Source organism: Ranitomeya imitator, chromosome 2 (genome assembly GCF_032444005.1).
Source record: "Ranitomeya imitator isolate aRanImi1 chromosome 2, aRanImi1.pri, whole genome shotgun sequence".
Taxonomy (NCBI): domain Eukaryota; kingdom Metazoa; phylum Chordata; class Amphibia; order Anura; family Dendrobatidae; genus Ranitomeya; species Ranitomeya imitator.
The window spans coordinates 450,115,454-450,140,010 of NC_091283.1; the positions used below are offsets into that span (position 1 = coordinate 450,115,454).

The 24,557-nt window shown below is 43.1% G+C and overlaps 1 protein-coding gene across 3 annotated transcripts in view; it reads left to right on the forward strand.

Annotated features, from left to right (window-relative positions):
- DNAJC5 (DnaJ heat shock protein family (Hsp40) member C5) overlaps nucleotides 1–23,553 on the forward strand; it is a 54,593-nt gene extending 31,040 nt beyond the window's left edge. For 2 of the 3 annotated variants that reach the window (XM_069751083.1, XM_069751084.1), the window contains exons 2-5: nucleotides 15,039–15,154; nucleotides 18,449–18,662; nucleotides 19,704–19,875; nucleotides 20,647–23,553. In XM_069751083.1, the coding sequence (XP_069607184.1) occupies nucleotides 15,048–15,154; nucleotides 18,449–18,662; nucleotides 19,704–19,875; nucleotides 20,647–20,750 (597 nt within the window). In that variant the 5' untranslated portion in view covers nucleotides 15,039–15,047 and the 3' untranslated portion in view covers nucleotides 20,751–23,553. Of the gene's footprint in view, nucleotides 1–9,973; nucleotides 10,179–15,038; nucleotides 15,155–18,448; nucleotides 18,663–19,703; nucleotides 19,876–20,646 lie in introns of all 3 variants that reach the window. The other variant, XM_069751085.1, reaches the window with a different exon arrangement.
- The last annotated feature ends 1,004 nt before the right edge of the window (nucleotides 23,554–24,557 follow it).

A 24,557-nucleotide genomic window follows, 5' to 3' on the forward strand; every position in this document is an offset into this window, starting at 1 on the left:
TGTGTGCATTGCAGCGCCTGTGAAAACCTGGATGTTAAAATTAATGGGATGCTGTATAGTGTGCAAATATTATATCCGGCGTCTTTGCAGTATGTTTAGTTTCAGGTTCACATTCACTCTTTCCAATACCAATAAATATTAATTGTCGTTTTTTTGTTTTGTTCAGTCTGGCAACATTATTGTTACATGTATTGTTGTGCCACCAATCAAATCTGACAGACGTGGCTTATCTGTATAGCATGTTTATACAGCCTTACCTTTCTGATTTTTATTTATTTTCATGTATTTTATCCAGTGCAGTGTACAAGGAAATTCTAATATGGTAATTTGAAAACAGTCAGCAAGTTGTTGCTTAGCCAGGCTTTCCAAGCAGGGATTTCTTTTCCATGCAACATGTACCGTTTGGATCTGCCATTGGAAAGCAATGATGCAAATGTTAACATAACTTTAGCTGTGAGAACTAAGGATGAGTGAACGTGCTCGGCGATACTCGGTTATCACTAGAGTATCATGGTGCTCGCATGTGCTCATTTCTCGATGATCCATGTAAAACTCGAATCCCTGCCCCGTGACTTTGGCGCCATTTACCCAGCCAAAAAGCATGTGGGGAATGCCTGTAAGTCACTGTAATGCCGTAGCCATCTTGGTTGTGGCATTACTGTGATTGGCTGGCCATTTGACATCAGGGATTATAAAAGGACAGGCACAGTGATGCCATTGCACAGCTCTGTGACACTTCCTTTTGGAGGGAGAGTGTGCTTGTCTAGGCCTGTGTGCCCAGTATAATGAATCAAGAGTCCTGTAGTGTTCATGCTGGTGCTGAAGCTGAGCCATCATACTAACAGCCCTTCTAAGGGCTAATTGTGTGCTTTGCTGTTTGGATCACATACAATCTGCATTTAGCCTAGGAGGGAGAGTTACAGGGAGAGTGACAGAATCCAGTCTGTAGACAGGGATTTTTAATTTGCAGTCCTTCAGCAAATATAGAGCTGCAGCTTTTTTTGTGGGGGCTGAAAAAATGTAATATATTTTGATGCATCAAGTATTACTTTCTTTGAGGTCCTTTTTTATGTTATATAACACACTCAAAACAACATAGTGTTTGACAAGTGTGACCAACTTTTTACTATAGATGCTGCCTAAGCAGCATCTATAGTAAAAGATAGAATGTTTAAAAATAATAAAATTAAAAAAAAGGTTATACTCACCCGCAGACAGCAGATCTCCTCAGCGGCGTTCGTTCCTTTAGATGGTGTGTGTGTGAAGGACCTTCGATGACGTCACGGTCACATGAGCGGTCGCGCGACCAATCACAGGACCGCGACGTCATCACAGGTCCTTCACACAGACCATCTATAGGAACAGAAGCGGCAGCATGCAGCGCAGAGAGGCGGGAAGACATCGAGGGTGAGTATATGACTATTTTTTATTTTAATTCTTTTTTTTTTAACCAATTATATGGTGCCCAGTCCGTGGAGGAAAGTCTCCTTTCCTCCACCCTGGGTACCAACCGCACATAATCTGCTTACTTCCCGCATGGTGTGCACAGCCCCATGCGGAAAGTAAGCAGATCAATGCACTCCTAGGTGTGCGGAATCCCCGCAATTCCGCATATTTAATGAACATGTTGCTTTTTTTTCCGCGATGCGATTTTTTTTCGCGGGAAAAGCAACATTTGCACAAGAAATGCGGAATACATTGTAAATAGTAGGAGGCATATGGAAGCGTTTTTTTCGCGTTTTTATCACGTTTTTATAGCAAAAAAACGCGAAAAATACTGTATGTGTGCACATGGCCTGAAGAGCTCTTTACCGCAACATTTCTTGATTGTGGCCTTTCAACCTGCATGCTCCAAGAGGGACAATAGGGCATGCTTTTTAGTGATGCACAAAACTTAGAGTAGCCACAAGAACATGATAGTAGGAAACAGCAAATTTGAGATAAGGAGGAAAATGATGATGAGACACAGTTGCCGCTAAATCTTCTTGTTAAGTCACGAAGTCAGGAGGATCAGTGTGCCGTGGCGGAAGATGAAGTCAACAACCCAACATGGGAAGCTGGTATGCACAGCGAGGCCAGCAGCACTGAGGGGCAGAGATCTGTAGCACCAAAACAGAAAGGAGTGGCGTGGCCAGAGGGAGAAGGCGGGCAACTTTTTCGCAGAGGACCTCCTGAATTTCTCCATGAAAGAGTTACGTGTTCCCCAGTCTGGGGCTTCTTTTAAAGAGAGTTCTGAGACAAAGCAAATAGCCATATGCAACCTGTGCCATGCCAAGATCATCAGGGGCCTGACCACTAAGAACGTAACCACCACCAACATGATCAGGCACATATCATCTAAGCACCCGACTCTGTGGGTCGAACGCCTGGATCCATGATTGGTGCCATCTGGTGACACCACTGCCTTTTCCCCTGTGATAGGTGCTTCCCAATCACCTGTCCAAAACACTGACACAGATGACTCCTGCCCTGCACCTATCCTTGCACATTCTGACTTTCCATCATCTGGCACTTTGAAATCCTTGTCCCAGCATAGCATTTAGCTGTCCCTACCCCAGGCCCTTGGAGCGAAAAAGAAAGTTCCCAAAGTCCAAACACGCCCGAATGCTAAATGGGCACATTTCCAGGCTGCTTGCCCTGTAAATGTTTCCATTTACGCTGGTAGTCACGGAGGTTTTATGCCGACTCATGGCAGCAGCTGTCCCTTGGTACTCTGTCCCCTGCCGCCACTATATCTCCCAGTGTGGAATCCTCGCGTTGTACCAGCAGGTGTCCATCATTCGTGCCCTTACCAATGCACTTACTGGCATTGTCCACTTAACGACCGACACCTGGCCAGGGATGCTACATTTCCCTGATGGCACACTGGGTGAACATCGTGGAGGCTGGGGCCAAGTCACACTCGTACATCGTATGTGCTCCCGACGCTTAAGATTTCTGGCCCTACTTCTATCAGGGTATGTGCAGACGATCTGGAAGTGGCAGCACTTAGACACATCGCGTGTTCACTGCGTCCAAAGCGCTGTCTTGAACGAAGGTGAAACCGCATGTGTTCACTGAACCATGCGGATTCACTGCGTCCCAATACATTCTATTGGTGAAATTGACATGCTACGGTCTGGAGAGGCGTGCCGCATGGCTATCTCCGTGGGTGAGCCGCAGGCATGTCTCGACGCATAGTGGGCATGTGAATTCTTGAAATCCCATCCACTATGGTGTAACATCTGGCCACTAAGGGTTGAATGCTGCACAAGTACCCAGTGTCCAACCCGCAGTGTTCACTGATCATGTGCTTGGTATATGTGCTCAACTTGGTAGTTGAGTGGTTTTTGAAAACAATACCCATATTTACCAGAGCTTCTGGACAAGGTATGCCACGTCAGCACCCGTTTTCCCAAGTCAGCTACTGCTGCCGCCACTCTGGCAGTGCTTCAGCAGCGCGTGCAAGTACCAACTCACTGGCTGGTGTGCAACGTCACATGCTGACAAGGCTTTGTGAGCAGAAATGACTAGTGCTTGAGAAACAGTTCAAACATGCCTGTCGGTATTCTGGTCTGCCTCCGCAAATAACTGAAAGCTGGGCATGCATATCTGGCATGGCTATTCATGCATGTGTTGTGACTGTGAATCAACTGCAACACATGCAGCTGCGGCACGAACAGCTGATTATCGGAGCGCTCCAGGTTACCGATGCAGCTATTTATATATAAAGCGCTCTAGCTATTCGGATAAGCACTTATCTGAAGCTATCGATCATCCCTAGTAGCCACACAACCTTCATTCCCTCTCTCTTACATGGGTGGGCTGAGGATGGGGATGAGGAGATGATGGAGAGTCGTTATCATGGTGGAGACAGGGAAGTATTGGCTGTATGGAGCTGGGCACATGGGAGTGGGTCAAGTGCACAGGTGGAGATATGCGATCTTGAGAGTAGAGTGGAGAGTCCGTCTTCTGTAATGGTGGAGAAGTTGGTTTTGGAGGTGGAGGGCTGGGTAGTTGGGAGGAAGGGTTCTGGGGGTTGTTTACTAAAATTGTCTCTGATGTTCTCAATTTTCTGCTTGAAAAATGAGGCGAAGTCTTCAGCTGAGATGAGTGGGGAGGGAGGAGGTGCTGGGGGACGGAGGAGAGAGTTGAAGGTGTTGAATAACTGTTTGGGGTTGTGAGACAGGGAGGATATGAGAGATGAGAAGTAGGTTTGTTTTGCTGTGGCGAGCATGGTTTTGAAAGCAGTGAGGGACTGTTTGAATGCGATGAAGTGCTCGATGGAGTGGGATCTTTTCCATCTGCGCTCAGCAGCTCTGGAAGCTCGCCTCAGTTCTTTTGTCATGCTGGTGTGCCAGGGTTGTCTGTTGATTTTGCGAGCTTTGGTATGTGTGAGAGGGGCAAGAGATTCCAAAGCTGCAGCTATTGTGGTGTTATATAGAGTGGCAGCATCATCCGCATTGTGTAGGGAGCTTATGTCTGTGAGAGGGAGGAGGGATTCAGAGAGTGAGTGAAGATCAAGGTGTTTAAGATTTCTGCGAGGGTGTGAGAGTTTGTGGGGTGGGGGTTGTAGACAAGGAGTGGAAAGGGAAGAGAATGTAAGTAGGTTGTGGTCAGAAAGAGGAAGAGGTGAGTTTGAGAGGTTAGATAGGGAGCAGAGGCGGGTGAGAATGAGGTCCAGTGTGTGACCATCTTTGTGGGTGGCTGTAGAAGACCATTGAGTGAGGCCAAAGGAGGAAGTGAGAGATAGAAGTTTAGTGGCAGCTGAGAGGGAAGTGTCAATGGGGATGTTGAAGTCGCCCATGATGATAGTGGGGATGTCAGCGGCGAGGAAGTGGAGTAGCCAGGTGGTGAAGTGGTCGAAGAAGGTGGTGGCTGGCCCTGGGGGACGGTAGATGACAGCCAGTTGGAGGTTGGAGGGGGAGTAGATGCGCACAGAGTGCACCTCAAAGGAAGGGAGGATAACAGAGGGTGGCAGTGGGATTGGGGTGAAGGAGCAGTTATCTGACAGGAGAAAACCAACTCCTCCGCCATGCTTGCTGCTGGGGCGGGGTGTGTGAGAAAGGTGGAAGCCACCGTAAGAGAGTGCCGCAGGGGAGGCTGTGTCAGAAGGGGTGAGCCAGGTTTCAGTGATGCCGAGGAAGGAGAGTTTGTTATTGATAAAGAGGTCATGGATAAATGGAAGTTTATTGCAGACAGAGCGTGCGTTCCATAGTGCTCCAGATAGGGAAATTGGGGGAGCGGGGGCAGGATGAATGGGTATGAGGTTACTGTGGTTGCGAGGACGTGTAGAGGATCGTGGCAGGTGATTAGAAATGAGTGTGGGGATGTGATGAGGAGGGCCAGGATTTGGGGATATGTCGCCAGCAATGAGGAGCAGCAGACAGAGCGTTAGAAGGTGTGAGCTGGATAGGTCGTGATGTGGCTGTGTGTGCCTGGCGAGAAAGGATTGTATGTGGAGGAATAGTTCTGTGGAGGAGGTGAGATGACTGGGGAGGATGGAGGGAGAAATGACTAGTTCTTTACTGGGTGGAGGGACTACAGGAGATAGGAAGAAATAGAGTAGTATGGGGGTGAATGTGAAGAGAAACCGAAACATTATAGTGGTATTCTATTTCTTTACCTTCCAGTCAATTCCAGTCCAATTCTAGTCTAATTCATAGCAATATGAATAGCAGTATATACGGTAGTTTAGAAAACTGACTAAAGTCTACATTGCGAGCACTTTTTTTTTTTAAATTCCTCACCATTTTCAACATTTGTCAGTGAATAAGAACATTCTAGTTTGCATTCAATGTCTTAAAATCTGACTCCATTATATGCTGAATGCTCACTTGGCTAAATGCCATAAACATCAGCCCGCAGCTGTCTGCCTAGCCTTTGCTGGTTATTTATAGAAGGACCCTTGTCAGGAATCCCCTGACCGCTGCCACCAATTTGTCAGGAATCCCCTGACCGCTGCCACCAATTTGTCACGATTCACACCGTGACCGTCACCCCTACGTCACGGGTCGGGGTGACTTTGGGCCAACAGACGGCTATCACATGTGCAGGGGGGCTTATCTTAGTTATCCCTCCACTGCTAACAATGTGATGAGAAAACACACACAAGGCTATTGACCTCTTAGTTTACAGCAGGGGCTTATTGTTGGTATCCTTCTGCTTTTCAATATACCACGAACTGCAGGGATTTATGTATATCCCGCTTACAGTTCCACTTAAAACTTGCAGCTCTCTGGCGCCCCCCTTACTCTCAGGTCAGATTAGGTACTGCACCCTGGGTAATTAGTCACCAGAAAGGCTGCCTGCTATGTACTGGCTATTGGGCACGCTGCAGCGACGCGATAAACTACTCCCACTTAGGCAGGATCAATAATTATCAACGCCGCAGTCGCTACAACGCCACTCAACTACCCAGTACAGAATGTATGCTGCCACCAGCTTCGATTAAACGGGTCCGAAGCTAACCCAACACAGTAGCGTATTTCCCTTCAGAAGATTTAGGGTATGGTTTTTAGAGCATGGAGAAAGAACTGGCATGAATTAATATACCCCACAAAATTTAGGCAGTGCTTTATCAAAATATTTTACAAAGATGTTACAAATGAGACAATTGCAAATATGTACAAGGGTAATTATGAAATAAACAGGGATTAAATGAGAAAAGGTAACACTCACATGTTCAAAGCATGGCAGGCAACCATACGTCCCAGCTCATTGGACGTGCACAGGGAAGAAGCAAGCAAGCAAGCAAGAAGAAGAAGAAGACTGAGCTGAGAGCCTGCCACAAACTTAAGACCTGCAGCTAGTGACATCACAGAAAGGCTGGCTTATCCAGACCCTCCTCTCTCTACATTCTGAGTACTGCAACCTTAGATCTATCTACTTTCTATAACTTCGCTACAAAACATGTCATAGTCATAACAAACCCATCATTCATCTCGGATTAACGTGAGCATTCTAATGAGATCAAATATGTCCTATCTGGGATACATATTTACAGAGAAATCCCTACTTCTTTACCAGATGGAGTTAGAAGCCCGTGTTTCGAGGGATGGGTAGGTCCACAGAGTGAGAATACGAATATATATTTTTGTGTTCTTAATGTAGACATTGTGCATAATATCTTACAAAAAACAAACAAAGAATCTTTCATGGATCCAAGAAGTTTCTAGTTCACTTATAGCTGGACAAGAGCTTGCACGGCAGGAAATGCCGGTCGTAAATACCTTTCGGCCATAAAACTCCCCCCAGTACATTGGCAAAGCAGCTCTTGGCTGAGTGAAAGGGAAGGGGGGCTTGTTAGCCCACAGCCTTGAGCAAGAGAAGCTACTTATGATATTTCATACCATATCGTGACAACCCGTAATTTTTATTGGGATCCCCCATTTTAATAACCAGGAAAAGCTAGTTATACAGCTGTGAGTTGATATTAATAGCATGGGAAGCTCCGTGGATATTACCCCCTTTCCAGGCTATAAAAATCAGCCCCCAGCTGTCCGCTTTCCCTCTGCTGGTTAATAAAATGTGGGGGGATCCCAAGCCATTTTTTTATTAAATACAAGTACAGTAAGCCACAAAAACACTGTACTAATTATATATGTGACATATTTATATCTATTCTATGTATATTTATATCTATTCTATGTATGTATGTGTATATATATATATATATATATATATACAGTTAGGGCCAGAAATATTTGGACAGTGACACAAGTTTTGTTATTTTAGCTGTTTACAAAAACATGTTCAGAAATACAATTATATATGTAATATGGGCTGAAAGTGCACACTCCCAGCTGCAATATGGTAGTTTCCACATCCAAATCGGAGAAAGGGTTTAGGAATCATAGCTCTGTAATGCATAGCGTCCTCTTTTTCAAGGGACCAAAAGTAATTGGACAATGGACTCTAAGGGCTGCAATTAACTCTGAAGGCGTCTCCCTCGTTAACCTGTAATCAATGAAGTAGTTAAAAGGTCAGGGGTGGATTCCAGGTGTGTGGTTTTGCATTTGGAAGCTGTTGCTGTGAGCAGACAACATGCGGTCAAAGGAACTCTCAATTGAGGTGAAGCAGAACATCCTGAGGCTGAAAAAAAAGAAAAAATCCATCAGAGAGATAGCAGACATGCTTGGAGTAGCAAAATCAACAGTTGGGTACATTCTGAGAAAAAAGGAATTGACTGGTGAGCTTGGAAACTCAAAAAGGCCTGGGCGTCCACGGATGACAACAGTGGTGGATGATCGCCGCATACTTAATTTGGTGAAGAAGAACCCGTTCACAACATCAACTGAAGTCCAGAACACTCTCAGTGAAGTAGGTGTATCTGTCTCTAAGTCAACAGTAAAGAGAAGACTCCATGACAGTAAATACAAAGGGTTCACATCTAGATGCAAACCATTCATCAATACCAAAAATAGACAGGCCAGAGTTAAATTTGCAGAAAAACACCTCAAGAAGCCAGCTCAGTTCTGGAAAAGTATTCTATGGACAGATGAGACAAAGATCAACCTGTACCAGAATGATGGGAAGAAAAAAGTTTGGAGAAGAAAGGGAACGGCACATGATCCAAGGCACACCACATCCTCTGTAAAACATGGTGGAGGCAACGTGATGGCATGGGCATGCATGGCTTTCAATGGCACTGGGTCACTTGTGTTTATTGATGACATAAGAGCAGACAAGAGTAGCCGGATGAATTCTGAAGTGTACCGGGATATACTTTCAGCCCAGATTCAGCCAAATGCTGCAAAGTTGATTGGACGGCGCTTCATAGTACAGATGGACAATGACCCCAAGCATACAGCCAAAGCTACCCAGGAGTTTATGAGTGCCAAAAAGTGGAACATTCTGCAATGGCCAAGTCAATCTCCAGATCTAAACCCAATTGAGCATGCATTTCACTTGCTCAAATCCAGACTTAAGACGGAAAGACCCACAAACAAGCAAGACCTGAAGGCTGCGGCTGTAAAGGCCTGGCAAAGCATTAAGAAGGAGGAAACCCAGCTTTTGGTGATGTCCATGGGTTCCAGACTTAAGGCAGTGATTGCCTCCAAAGGATTTGCAACAAAATATTGAAAATAAAAATATTTTGTTTGGGTTATGTTTATTTGTCCAATTACTTTTGACCTCCTAAAATGTGGAGTGTTTGTAAAGAAATGTGTACAATTCCTACATTTTCTATCAGATATTTTTGTTCAACCCTTCAAATTAAACGTTACAATCTGCACTTGAATTCTGTTGTAGAGGTTTCATTTCAAATCCAATGTGGTGGCATGCAGAGCCCAACTCGCGAAAATTGTGTCACTGTCCAAATATTTCTGGCCCTAACTGTATATACCGTAAAAATGAGAAGGAAGTAAACGGAAAGGAAATTAAAGAATCAAAGGGCAAGATATTTATGGTTATTTTGATTTTTTGATTATAGTTCCCAACTATGATTTTCTGGGTTGATGTATACTCCTGTGGAGAAAGCAAGTCATAGAAGATGTGCTATTATTCACATTGTACTACGAAGATGTTGTAGATGTGCCAATGTGGTATTATTTAAAGAGACTGATGACTTTCTGGCCGATAAAGAGTCCGTCACTGCAGTTCTCTTCAGTGGAATGACAGACAGAAAGTGTAGAAACTTCCCAGTCCCCCGTAATCATATGTCCTATACCCCTGTAGTACTGAGAACCTCCAGACTCCTTAATATCCTTGTGTGATGCTTCCCCTATAACATTGCATTTTCGGATGTCCTTTCTCCTTTAAACAGCTTTTCATGTGACTGTAAATCCTTTGATGTCTTTGCTTCTGTTATCATCAGTCGAACTCCATCAATGGACTATGCATTTAATTGATTTTTAACTGTTCATTTTTTTATTTTCATTAGTACTTTGGCAGAAGAGGGGTTAATGACCGGTCTTTCACTCCCTTCTTTCATAGGTGGGCAATTGCCCCATTGATCCAGAATATTGATTTTTACATTTTTAAATATTTCCAGAAAGTCTCCCCAAAGGACTCCAAATTTTGAATTTTCATGGTATGGAGAGGTTTCTGCATTTCTACTCATCCAGTTGAAAACCACTACAGACTCAGTCTATCTAGCCTAAAATGGCAGACATCAGGCAACGAAAGGGCCAGAACAAATGGAGACTTTCTTATGAAATATTCTTATGTTACTAAAAAGACAGGCTTTGGGGCTCCAGGTAATCCTACTATTCACTTTTATCATACTTTTATTGTGGGTTACAAGAAGCTGAGGTATTGGGAACTGTTTGACCCAACAGAGCTGTGAACGTACTTCTGAGGCCTCCTCTGAAATTGCATCTTCGTGGGCATATTTCCTGCCTGAACTTAGGCCAGTTAACTATAAAACAAGTAGATCAACGCCCATTAAAGTCCTTTTTAATTGGGCCAATGAGAACTCCAGGGGGGGAGTGATCAATTAGTCACCATATGGTTTGCATATTATTGAGAGCACATCTCATGATAGTTTTTTAGGCACATATCAGACAGCAATCTTGTACCTGCTTGTTTTTCTTCTGGTCACTGCCATGTTTACATGGGCCAATGATGATGATGTCCAAGAATGCTGCTTGTCTGGTTGATTATTGTTCTTTGTATGGTTAAAGATTAAATCTACTTTCATTCTTGATGTATGTACCTTGTGGAGCTTGTGTTAAAGATAGCTGGAACAGGGATGATCACTATGTGCAGCAGTCAGCGCAGGGACATCCAAAGCTGCTCTACTGGGTCAGGACCCATCAAACAGTTCCTCTACTGGGTCAGGACCCATCAAACAGTTCCTCTACTGGGTCAGGACCCATCAAACAGCTCCTCTTATCTCTGCTTTCTGGACCCTAGGAACTGCAGTAGGTTTTGAGTGGTTTAGTGTAGGGGAGTTCCCAAAGGTAAGTTGCTGCTCACCTCTGATCTCAATCCTATGGGTTTGTTCACATGCTGTGGATTTGCAGAGTTTTTGCCGTGTGAAAAAATTGCAGTGTTTCACAGTAGTTGTTTTTTTTTCTGCAGCAAAACCTGATCTCTTGTCAGGAAAGAAGTTGCAGGGAAAAAAAAGAATGTTTTCCTTAGTTTTGCTTGTGTTTTTTTGCAGCGGTTTTGACATGCCAGATTTCTCTTGTGCATGCTGATAAAGTTTAGTGCTGAAAAAAAGTCCTATTCCAAAGAATAAGGTTTTGGGACAAAAAGCGCAGCAAAACCTAATACCTGCGTTTTTGGTGAGGTTTTTTTTTCAGCGTTTTTTTTCACCACCCATTCAAGTCAATCGGTGAAAAACGCTTAAAAAATGCTGAAAGTGACATGCTCTATGTCCAAAAAATGCTGCAAAGCACAAAATACTGATGACAAAAAAAACAATGTGTGTGCATGAGATTTCTGAAATCTCATAGGCTTTGCTGGTACTGTAAAACGAAGCTGAAAATTAGCATAAAAAAGCAGCAAAAACACCTAGTCTGAACATAGCCTACCAGTAAAGTGAATTAATTTTTTTTTTCAACGTTTTTCACTTGTTGAAATTAATTTAGTAAAAATTCTCGAAAAACGCGTTAAAGACTCGTGTATGTTATGCAGTGTTTTTGCTGCAGAAAATCTGCAAATACTGAACTTGTGCACATAGCCTAAGGTGGTGTTCTGACAGAAGCAGCACCGATCGGCATTGGCAGGCAGGCAGTTTTGTATGGCTGGCAGTGCCATACACTTGTTCCAGCTTATGGGCTAATTTTTTGCCTTCAGATGAAGTTCAATTCCAGCAACATGAAGCAATTGCTAGATGTGCTTAGTCTCACTAGTCTGACCATGTGTTGTGTTCCCATACAGCAGGAAAGGATTGGTGATCGTTTGCTACTGTCTGTGAGTCGATCCCAGAGACTGGATTGAGGTTTTTTTTTCTTTTCTATAGTAATCCTTCTAGGGAAATGCATTTTGTCCCCATCATTGGTCGTGATAATTAGAAGACTTGTGGTCATCGATGACTTAGGGTTTATCCATGATGGCATCCTCACACCTAGGGCCTCAGACATTAGAGAGAGCGCACTGTGCGGCAGATGGTGGGGAGGAGGGGTGATCATACAGTGTATTAGAAAGGACTCTTCCCAAGGGGATTTAACTCTGTGTGAGGACATTTCTCCTCTGACAGACTCCTTGTCTCTGCTTATTTGTCATCACCTTCCTTACACCACTGTCCTAGGAATTCCGGAAAAATGTCGATGGCCATCTGTTAATCACTCGCTCTTTAGTTCTATTGCTGCCTGTTATATGTTTGCATCTATGCAAATAGTATGGACCCATAAATCAGGAGATTTCCATCCTATAATACTCTGTTGCAAAATGGCAATTCCCATTATGCCCTGATAGTAATGGCTGCCCTACAGCAGATGAAGTGCGACGATTGGATGTGTTTGTTGATTAGATACTTGTATTAACCCTTTCCATGCCCTTCAACAATTGGACATAGCAATGCCCTCTGGCAAAACATTCTGGTGTTGGTGAAGAGTGGATTTTCACACCGTCTTGTTGCCACTCCTTCCTGCCACAGTCCGTTTTCGTTTTTGTTGTTTTTTTTTCTCTCCCTTTTCCTTATTTTTCTGTTGAGGTACATGGGGGCTTGTTTTCCACCATTCAAAAATCCAAATTTCGTTTAAATATGGCAAGACCGTACTTGCTATTGTAAACTACAGGCATTGTCAGGTTGGCGCTGTTATGCTTATTAAAATGATACCTGAGGTGAAGAAATCCATCTTGTGGTTGTTGTGTAGTCAGTGTTAGAAGTGATCAGTTAATGAGATTCTGGTCCTCCGGGGCGGGGCTGTGGGGCATGTGGGCGGGGCTGTGGGGCATGTGGGCAGGGCTTTATTTGGTGCTCTGGCCTCATTGTCATCATTCTGGTATAAATGACAGGTAACTGAACCTTCAGTGATCTGCCTTCTATTTTAAATACTACGATTGCGCAGTCGCAGTTAATATTGTGGTCTTTAAAAACCAATAGATGCTACTGCGCATCCACCTCCATTTTGCTGGAGCCCAAATTTTTTTTGTGCTCCAACAAAACGTTGGCAGCGCATGCACAGTAGCATCTATCTGCAAGCAATTCTCTTAATCTGCACAAGCAAAAAGTTTATTCAGATTCTCACATTTTATCTTTTTAATTTTAAAGGGGTTGTCCGTTCCAAATGAATAAGTCTGCAATTACTCTGCGTAAGGATTCGCCGGTTTCTGAGCCGGGACCGAAGGGTGGTACGTATGTGTTATACATACTCCCGGCCAGTGGGCGCAGCCTTGCTCCATGCACTTGTCAAGTGGGTGTGGCCGATGCCCTCCAGACTGCCTCTGGCCAGTAGCATGTATAATGCATATGTAGCATGTATAATACATATGTACCCCCCAGTCCCGGCTCTGAAACCAGCAAATCCTCGCAGCACGCAGAATTCATAGTCTACAGTCAGACAGAGTGACTGCAGACTTATCGGTTTGGACCTGACAGCCCCTGTAACCTAATCATTTCATCCTCATAGCGGATTTAAACCTGCATTTTTCATCGCTTGTTCTTTACACTGTGATATACTGTCTTGTACACTACAGTACTGCATTATAAAAACAAAGTGGTTTTCTTACAAAGCCCAGTCACGGCTGACGTTACAAGCAGGTGGTTAAGGTGGCAGTGACGGGGTCTAGGTCAACCCCTTTAGGTGGTAACCGCATAGATGGATTTGCTAGTGGTGTGCCCCACCTATCTAGTGTAGGAGAGGGAGAAGTCCAATGAGCTGGAAAATATTCACTAACTCGTTAAATAAACATAGAGCAGATATATGGTAGCTTCATTTGTTGAAAACACACAAAAGAGAAAAAAGAGCAAAAATTATCTCACATAAAATATATAAAAGTTTATTTAAAAAAATTACAATGCAAAAACTAGATAAAACAAATCACATAAAAGACAAAGTGGACAGTTGATTTACACAGGTGTAAGGCTATGTGCACACGTTCAGGATTCTTTGAAGAAATTTCCTGAACAAAGCCGGACTTTTTCTGCAAGAAATCCGCTCGCGGTTTTATCCACGTTTTTTATGCGGATTTTTCTGGAGATTTCCACTACTATATTATATAGTGGCAAATCCGGAGATTTTCCGCAAAATTAATGAACATGCTGCGGTTTTTTTTCCACAATGCGTTTTTTTGCGGAAAATTGCGGATTGCATTTTAATAATAGGATGCTTAATGTATGCGTTTTTTTAGCGTTTTTTTATGCGGAAAACCAACAAAAAAGTGAAACATGGGCACATAGCCTAAAGCACGCGGTCCACAGTTAGTGTAGTGGATGGGGGAGATCAAAAAAGAGCAGCAAGTCTCACAAAGTGTCAGTGCACATGCAGTTATTGTTCCCATGTGGAAAAACTACTTAGAGCACATGCATGAAATATATAAGTAAGAAAGGTGTGTGTCACGACTTAAATAATGAGGTGTATATCTCTTTAAGGGAGCAAAAACTGCAGAAATCAGGATAAATTTTGCTCTTACCCATTGTATTCACCTGTGACCAAATGCCCTCAGCCCCAACATGCGTTTTGCTTGAGTTTCATCGGGGGGCTCTAGCCTACTGGGTATGGAACAATAAGTGCATGGGCACTGGCACTTTGAGACTTGCTGCTATTTTTTTGTCTCCCCCATCAACTGTGGACCCTGTGCTTTACACCTGTGTAAATCAACTATCCACTTTCTTTTTGTGTGATTTGTGTTATCTAGTTTTTTGCATTGTAATATTTTTTTGAATAAACTGATATATTTAATATTGGATAATTTTTGCTCTTTTCTGCGTTTTCTTTAATTATGGCAGTATTCCGTGCTAATGTAGCCTCCTTCACCACTTGGTATAGGGTTTGACTTATTATCATTATGTGTTCTGTTATAAAGATTCTGTTTATATTGCTACATTTGTTTTAGGAAGTGAAATCCTAAAATATCACAGTTTGCAGAATGTTCAATCTTTTACATCCTCTTTATTCTCAACACCCCATGTTTGTGGTTAGTGCTAAAATTCTTTCTCTTTCTAGTGAGATAAGATGGCGGACCAACGGCAGCGCTCCCTCTCTACATCCGGAGAATCCCTGTATCATGTTTTAGGATTGGACAAGAATGCCACATCTGATGACATCAAAAGATGTTACCGGTGAGTAAGAATCATTTCATACATGAGTCAGCCAGTAGCACTATCCAAAATGTATGTGTAGGGCCCTTAAGCAGTGCATTATACCGCCACCATGTGAGTACCACCGTTAAAGACCTCCCTTTAACATATAGGCCAGGAAAATCTCCACCTGTCTTTGTTGCCTTGTAGTGACAACCTGCAGTCATAGACTCCCATGTAAAAAAAAAATATATATATATATATATATATATATATATATATATATATATATATATATGTATATATATTCTAGAATATGTATTTATGTATGTATATAGCAGCCACATAGTATATAGCACAGGCCACGTAGTATATAGGAGCCATGTAGTATATAGCAGACAAATACTACGTGGCCTGGGCTATATACTATGTGGCTGCTATATACATACATATTGTAGAATACCCGATGCGTTAATACAGGCCACACAATATATAACAGTGGCCACGCAGTATATAACACAGCCACGTACTATATAACACAGCCCACGCAGTATATAGCAGCCACGCAGTATATAACACAGGCGACATAGTATATAACACCAGGCCATGCAGTATATAACACTGGCCACGTAATATATAGCACAGCCCACGCAGTATATAGCAGCCACGCAGAATATAACAGTGGCCACGTAATATATAGCACAGCCCACGCAGTACATAACACAGCCCACATAGTATATAACATTGCCTATGTAGTATATAGCAGCCATGCGGTATCTAACACAGCCCATGTAGTATACAGCAGTGTGGGCACCATTTTCCTGTAAAAAAAAAAAAATAATTAAAATAAAAAATCATTATATACTCACCCCTGGGTCCAAGCAAAGCTCCGGCGATACGCGCGCGGCTGCCGCCATCTTCCGTTCCCAGGATGCATTGCGAAATTACCCAGGTGACTTAGCGGTCTTGCGAGACCGCTAAGTCTTCTGGGTAATTTCGCAATGCATCGCCGGGAACGGAAGATGGCGGCAGGCGCTAGCGCATCATCGGACGACGGAGGGTGAGTATAGCAGGTTTTTTGATTATTTTTAACATTAGATCTTTTTACTATTGATGCCGCGTAGGCAGCATCAATAGTAAAAAGTTGGGGACACACAGGGTTTATAGCAGCGGTTACGGAGTGCGTTACCCGCGGCATAATGCGGTCCGTTATCGCCGGCATTAACCCTGTGTGAGCGGTGACTGGAGGGGAGTATGCGGGCGCCGGGCACTGACTGCGGGGAGTAAGAAACGGCTATTTTCTTCCAGACTGTGCCCGTCGCTGATTGGTCGTGGCTGTTTTGCCGCGACCAATCAGCGACTTGGATTTCCATGACAGACAGATTATATATATATATATATATATATATATATGTGTATATATATATATATATATATATATATATATATATATATATATATATATATATATATATATATATATATATACATACACAAACACACATATAAACCTACAGAAAAAGTACTGAAACAGACCTCAAGATATGAACAAAAATATCAAATTTTATTGAGACATATATTTAAAAGAGACCACCATTGATGGTGCACAAAAACCAGTCATAAAAGACACCATAGACCTGAGGTATGTATCATACATAATTTTCAAAGCCTCCTATATAGTCTACACCGATCGTGCCATAGTCTGTGGCGCCAATAAGGTCTGCTCTAACAGTACCCGCCGATAGTGAGACAAAAAAGATGGCATAGTAAAACAAAACAAAACAGTACCTCCCTTACCTCAGGTCTAATGGTGCCACGTCCCCTACGCGCGTTTCGGCTGCGTCCGCCTTCTTCCGGGGGAGTCTTTTTTTTGTTTTTTTTCAATCCCCCCGCTTGCATGAATAATCCATTAACCCTTCATTACTGGCTAAAACCCGAAACTCCCATAGACCACAACGGTACGAAGGACACTATTCATAAGGAGCAAACACACATACAGGGGATGGACAAAGGTTTGAATTGTTTCCAAAGGTATTTTAGCCCATTCTGCAGTTAAAGCACCCTCCAGTTCTTTGAGCGACGATGGCGGCGGAAATCAACGTCTAACTTGAATCTCTAAAATCGACCATAAATGCTCAATAATGTTGAGGTCTGGGGATTGTGGGGGCCAGATGAGATGCTCAACTTGATTAGAATGTTCCTCGTGCCATGCTTTAACGATTCTAGCTGTATGAATTGGTGCATTATCATCCTGAAAGATGGCGTTCCCCTCCGGGAACAGTGCTTGAACCATTGGATGCACTTGGTCGCCCAAAATGCCTAAATAATCTCGGCTGTTATTTCTTCCATGAAGAGATATCATTGGCCCAGCGGATCTCCACGAAATAGCACCCCAGATCATCACAGAACCTCCACCATGTTTTACGGTTGGGAGAAGGCAGTCTGGATGGAATGCTTCTTTCAGCTGTCTCCAAACGTATACTCGGTCGGAAATAGGGTAAACGATGATTCGTCTGAGAATATCACATGTTTCCACTGCTCGAGGGACCAATTCTGGAGGTTTCTACACCACTCTAAACGCTTGGAAACATTTGTCATTGAGAACAGCGGTTTTCTAATTGCAGCTCTTCTGTGGAATCCAGATTTGTGCAGCTCCCGACGAACAGTTTTCATGGAAACTGGGTTCTGTAGGTGTTCATTGAGCTTAGCAGTGAGTTTCGGAGCCGTGGTCTTGCAATCCTCTCTCACAATTTGCTTTAGAGTCCGACGGTCTCTCTCAGTCAACTTTGACTTTCGGCCGGACCTGTGCTTTGCTGCGGACGTTTTTCCTTCTCTTTCAAACGGAGTCATTACTTTGGAGACAGTACCTCTTGACACGCCAAGCATTTGGGCACTTTCTGTTACACTAGCGCCTGCCATACGAGCACCAACAATTTGGCCTCTTTGAAAATCCGAGAGGTCTGCCATTGGTATCAGGTTCTCATCAATGTTCTTACAATTATGCAAAACAAACAATTAATTTACATACACATAATCAACTACAAAACATTACCATATGTCACGGTGTGTTTCCATTATTTTGTCCAACCCCTGTGTGTGTATATATGTATGTATGTGAATATATATATATATGTATGTGTATGTATATATATATATATATAACTGGATAAAACTGTAACAAACCTTCAGCTGTGTTATATTCTAGGCTAGTACACTTTAACTGAGGTTTAATATTAATGAGGAATTTGCACTATACTATGAAATACTATATATAGAAAAAATATTGTCCCAATGCTTTCCCAGGTTCTTATTAGAGTGTGTTATTGCATCTTCCAGAAAACTAGCACTGAAATACCATCCAGATAAAAACCCCGATAATCCAGAAGCCTCCGAGAAGTTCAAGGAGATCAACAATGCACACGGTATACTAACAGACGCCACAAAGAGGAATATCTACGACAAGTACGGGTCACTTGGACTCTATGTGGCGGAACAGTTTGGGGAAGAGAATGTCAACACATACTTTGTGCTGTCCAGCTGGTGGGCAAAGGTAAGCAATGGGGGGTGCATGATACCGTACCACCGAGCTAGCAGGAGCATTGTACCATGTGAGATCGCAGGAGAGAGCAAGTGTAGATGTGCTTTATCATAGCTGTAATTTGCCCTTCGTGAGGAACTATGGTTGCGGTATAAAACGTCAGTCCATCATCTCCCCAGGCTCTGTTTATAATCATTCTGGATGGATAGTCCCTTTAATATACAAAGTATATTTGCCTTACCTATACTTTACCTGGGCTCCCTGCTGGCCTCTGTTCTTCCTATTTTGACTCGACAAATATGTCACCACTGCAGCCAATCACTGCATTAGTCACATGCCTGATTGACCAGAACAGGAAGATCAAAGGCTGAAACAAAATCCAAGAGGAGCGGAGTGGAAAGATGAGTATATTTTTCTTATTTTTAAGTATTCCAGGTGTTTTTTTTTTCTTAATGTAGGTCTGGACAATTCCTTCAAGTGCCTGGTCTCTGCCAGGTTTTATTTTTGTATAACAGGAGTCCCTGGTCGCAGCAGTGCTATGTATAGCCGGGGTGCTTAGTTTTTCTGGGCTCCTCACATTGGGGAGTACGTATAGCTGGGGGTCTCTGAACTTCACCTTTCCATATTCTGACCTTTTCAGTTCATTAATCCTCAGTTCATGAACATATCAAGACCTGTACTTCAATTTTTCGGCATCAAACAAGTAGCCTATTTTAGTGCTTGTCGTTCTTGCACAAAATTTGGGATCTTTTGGTGTTTTATACTTTTCCCGTCACTTTTCTAAAGTTACAATAGAATGGACGGAGTTAACAATGAGTGAGAGAGGTCACTGCCACAGAAAATAAATTATAGCGTAGTGCCAGCTCATGTTTGTGCCAATATTTATTAAGGAGGTGTGCTCCTACTTAATATAATTTTCCACCACACCTTATTGATTTAGACTGCTAATCAGATACCCCCATATGTATGTTGGGATTTAATGCAATATGCAGCAGCCCATTTTTCTACAGTTTACATAGGACTGCTGTGTATAACGTTTCCTTGTCTTTTCAGGCTCTTTTCATGTTCTGTGGCCTCATCACCGGATGTTACTGCTGCTGCTGTCTGTGCTGTTGCTGTAATTGCTGTTGTGGAAAATGTAAACCACGGCCCCCTGAAGGGGAGGAGACAGATTTTTACGTGTCTCCCGAAGACCTGGAGGCACAAATGCAGTCTGACGAAAGGGGTAAGCGAGGTGGCGGAGAACGGGATTGCAATTTCAGTTTTCGACCAGTTGTATTTATATGGCTGCAGGTCAGACCGTACAGGAGTGTTCACATCTGCCATATAGCGTACTAATGTGCACATCTTGCAGCCGTTAGTGCAAGCGTGGATCCAGCTAAGTATAGGACTGTATTCACGGTCTGTAACACTTCCCTAATGAATATTGATTCAGGACCCAGAATTGCTGCGTTGTGCAGAATACAATCTACTTTTAATCTTCGAAATTGCCATTTACTGTCAGTTGTGACAGTGCCATAAAATTCCTCGAGGTGTGCATCACTTTCGATAACCCAAAATCTGTTTAAAGCTAGCTAGTGCCACCTATTGGAAGTAGCAATCCTAACAGTCAATATCGAACCTTTTAACGAGCCTTGCCATGTAACTTAGGATAAAAACCAAACTAGAATCTAAATTTTACAGACATGGTGTTCCGGGGTGTTGCCCCTTGTTAGTGTGAAGCTTGACATTTGTTTTGGCAGGGTGAGAGACAGTGGGAGGGGAGATGCTGGTTTGGCTTTTATCCTAAGTCGTATGGCAAGGCTCGTTAAAGGGTTGATATTGACTTTTAAGATTGCTACTTCCAATAGGTGGCACTGGAGTTCAAGTCCTTTTGCATATCCTATTTATATGAAAATGCTTCAAAATTTCTCATGTGGTTGCAACTTTTTTATGGGTCACTTACAACCTCAACCATAAAAAAAAAAAATCTAAAAAAGGCACTTTTCTATTTCAGATGCTGCTGATATCCCAGTGATGGTACAACCCAGCTCAGCCACGGAGACCACACAACTCACCAGCGACTCCCATGCCAGCTATCGCACCGACGGATTTAACTGAGCGCGTGCAGGACCCCCCAGGTCACTAGGATTAGAGAGGAGGGGGAGAACTGATCTCAACCAACAGCCCTCTGTGTAATCATACCCCCACCCCATCATCTGACCAGCTATTATCTTGTCCCCTCGGTGCGGTGATTGAACATCCGGGGAGTAAAGCGCATGCTCACCACTCACCTTCCCCGCCCCTATTCCCCACCTTCCTTTTCATGATCAAATCTTTTTAATTTATTTTTATTTTTGTTTATGTCTAGTTTTTAATGGGTATATTTTTGTATGGGGACCTGTTACTTCCGCACCCGCTCCCTTCTTAACCCCTTGTCAGTCTCCGTCTCCGAGCGCGTGTAGAATCCAGCCCTCCATCACCATCTCGATATACATAGTGTCATATCCCACGGCAGCGTGACTGGGGCAGGAAGCGATCCTTTTAGTACAGATCCCTTCCTGAGGTGTTTTTCCTGTGTCCACCCCTCCCCCCATCCCCATTCAAGATGAGGTTAGATTCTGTGTGCGTCACATTGTAGTCTGAGTGCGCATTACTGCAGGGGTGGGCCTGCTATTTGTGACTGACAGAGACGCTGCCCAATCAGCTGCTCTAGCATAGAAGGCGTTTTACAGAAGAACTGTTCTGCTGCTGTAACGTCTTTTTCTTTTTTTTTTTTCCGACATAAAATTGTTTACTGTCGGATAGTGGAATAGGTTTAACCATTTATACTCCCAGTGAGAAAAAAAATAGTTGCATAAATGATTTTTTTTTCGTAAACTTTTCTCAAAGCTAGAAATGTTTTGGTAAATTTGCACTTTTAGGGAGGTTAGATTTTTGAGATACAGTACACCTGTTTTACCTATAGGTGGTGCTGTGTGTCAATTAATACTGGAACCCCCAGTGAATGCATTGTAGCTCATTCTCCCTATTTTACCTGTCCCATGTAAGTGATTCCACCCCCAGCAATGGGAATACTCTTGTTTTAATACATTGTTAGTAAGGGGCAGTGAATTTGGTTAACATCTAACAGGAAAGTGGTAGTGGCATAGTCTGTTATATTGGGGACTCCTGGTTTCCATACAGCCCTAACCCCCCAATAAACTGTGTTGTGACGGCAGGGCTCCGCACCCCGCCTGCATATTGCTGGCATAGGAAGCCGGCGCCATATTTATTTGTATATAATGTCAGTAGTACTTTGCAGCGCTGTATTTATCTGTATATAGTGTCACTAGTATACACAGCGCTGTATGGTGTCTGGTGCTGAGAGAGAACTTGTGACTATGCCAAAGATATGTGAGCTGCCCCCTTGCCCTCCTCAATGGATTATGGTTGGTCCTAGCACCCATAGTGCTGTGACAATCTCTAATCCACAGCACCGCACAACAGAGTTTCACCCATCACCCTTATCGCCCTCAGACGGTCTCTCCTTTGGGAACCAAACTAACATCCTAATGTTTTCTGAAGGCAGCATTGACTTGTTTCTGAATTTGGGAGCTTTCCTTGCACCCATGGCCTGTGCAGTGGGCCCTCGCAGCCGTAATGCATATAGGGTCAGGTGTAGGGGGCGTCCGGTGGTCTGTCTTGGATGCAGCGTATCCTATAACCGTTATGCATTCGCTATGAATGCTCGCGCTTTTTGTACTTTCTTCTTGTTACACTTCCACCATCCCTATGTGTAGTACCAGCTGAGCTGAGAGCAGCTCAAACCGTACGTGCCATGGGTCCAGAGAAAGCACCTGACTAAGAATTCAGGGTATAGATCTATATATTTGTGACAGCCTAGAATTATTTTCTTGTCTTTTTTTTCTATTTGCTTGCAGGGTGTAAGCATAGGCAATGTCATATTTGACCAGCCAAACTCCGACTATAAAGACAGTATCTATTTGGATAGCAAAAGGGGCAAACTATGTATCTGTCAGTGATATGGATTAGTGACTGAAATTACATCTACTTTCCACTAGATGGCGATGCTATCTGCAAAATGGATAGTCGTAAAATATTTATTGCTCCTCTGTTAAAAAAAAAAAAAATATATATAATTCAAATTTGCATCTTCTTACATGACTTGTGCTCCTGTCTCTTCTCATCACTTGGCGACATTGCCGTTGCCCCTACTGATTAAGGTCGGATTAATTCCTACTTTGTTTTACTATTTTACTGATATGAGTACATGATGTGTCCCTTCACACACAGCCAAATCAGCATTTAAAGATCGTCCAGATTCTAGTTGGATGCCATCCATATTAGGCTGACACACATAACTCGCATATATTTTGCTGCAATGTGCCATGAAGGAGTAGAGCTGATACAGAGCCCAAATCAGCTGCAGGGTACAAGATCTTGGGAAAACAAAATTGTAATTGCTGCTCCAGAACGGGCTGGAGTAGAAGATATAACAGTGAGCAAATTATTTTTTGGCATGTCCTTGATATTTCACAATCTGTATCACGCATAGATCTGCAGAAGCCCCTGATGAAGCCAAACAGACAATTTACACAGATTTTATTCTGAATGTTCCTATATTTGTTTTCGCTCCCCTGTATTGTTATAAGAGAAGTTTCCACTGTCATCAATCTGCCAGTAGTAAACGTTGCAAGTGTTGGCGTCTGCAAATTTGTGTGTCTAGTACGTTGGGAGAGCGGGGGGCTGGGTTGGGGTCGGGGTGACGTTGAGGTCCCTCTGAACATTTGCAGGGGAGAAAATCATATTTTGTTTGTAGCATGTCATTATGTATGTTTGAATATTACCTAACGTGAAACAAAGCCAGAAGGATGTTAAGTTATCTGAACCACTACTGTAAAATAAATGTTTCGGTGCAGGAGTCTCGCACGGGTGTTTTGTGTCTGGTTGAGTCGTCTGATCTATCCCTACCTGTTGTGCAATCAGTGATAGGATTGTTCTGAATGTAATCACTAATCTTCATCAAGTGTTCTCAATTATATTCATGTCTGCAGAGGGCCGTATTATATTCTTGTACATAGGAGCAGTATTATAGTAGTTATATTCTTGTACATAGGGGTAGTATTATAGTAGTTATATTCTTGTACATAGGAGCAGTATTATAGTAGTTATATTCTTGTATATAGGGGCTGTATATAGGGGCTGTATTATAGTAGCATATTTAGCATCACCAAATTTTTGCCAGCATCACCAAATTTTTGCCTGTAGGACATTATTGCAAGAGAGCTTGGCTGAGTAGATTACACAAGAAGGAAAACACACAGCAAGTCAGCAGGATCTAGGAGCAACATGGCAGATGTGACAACCTACATGGTGAGCTGCAGCATGTGCTACATGTTCACAGATCGACCAGAAGAAGAATCCAATTTCACCTGTCAGAAGTGTAGACTAGTGGCCCTTTTAGAAGAAAAGGTGCGGGGTCTGGAAGAAAGAATAGCAACTTTGAAACTCATCAAAGAGAATGAAGACTTTCTAGACAGAACAGAAGCATCTCTACTGGTCACAGAAGGTGAAAAAAGTGTCAGAGAACCTCCAAAAGCAGATGAGTGGAAGCATGTGACCAAAAGAAGCAAGAAGACCATGGAGAAATCACCAACCACACAACTGAAGAACCGATATCAAATCTTTGTAGAGGATGAAGATGGCACACCTAAGAATGAAGCAATACCAGCAAGCAAAAAAGAAAAGGGCACACAGCAACAAGTGACAGCAAAAAGTACAGCCAAGAAGCAACGAAGAGTGGTGGTGGTGGGAGACTCACTACTGAGAGGCACAGAAGCAGCCATCTGCAGACCGGACATAACTGCAAGAGAAGTATGCTGCCTTCCAGGTGCGATGATCAAGGATGTGACCGATAGGATACCA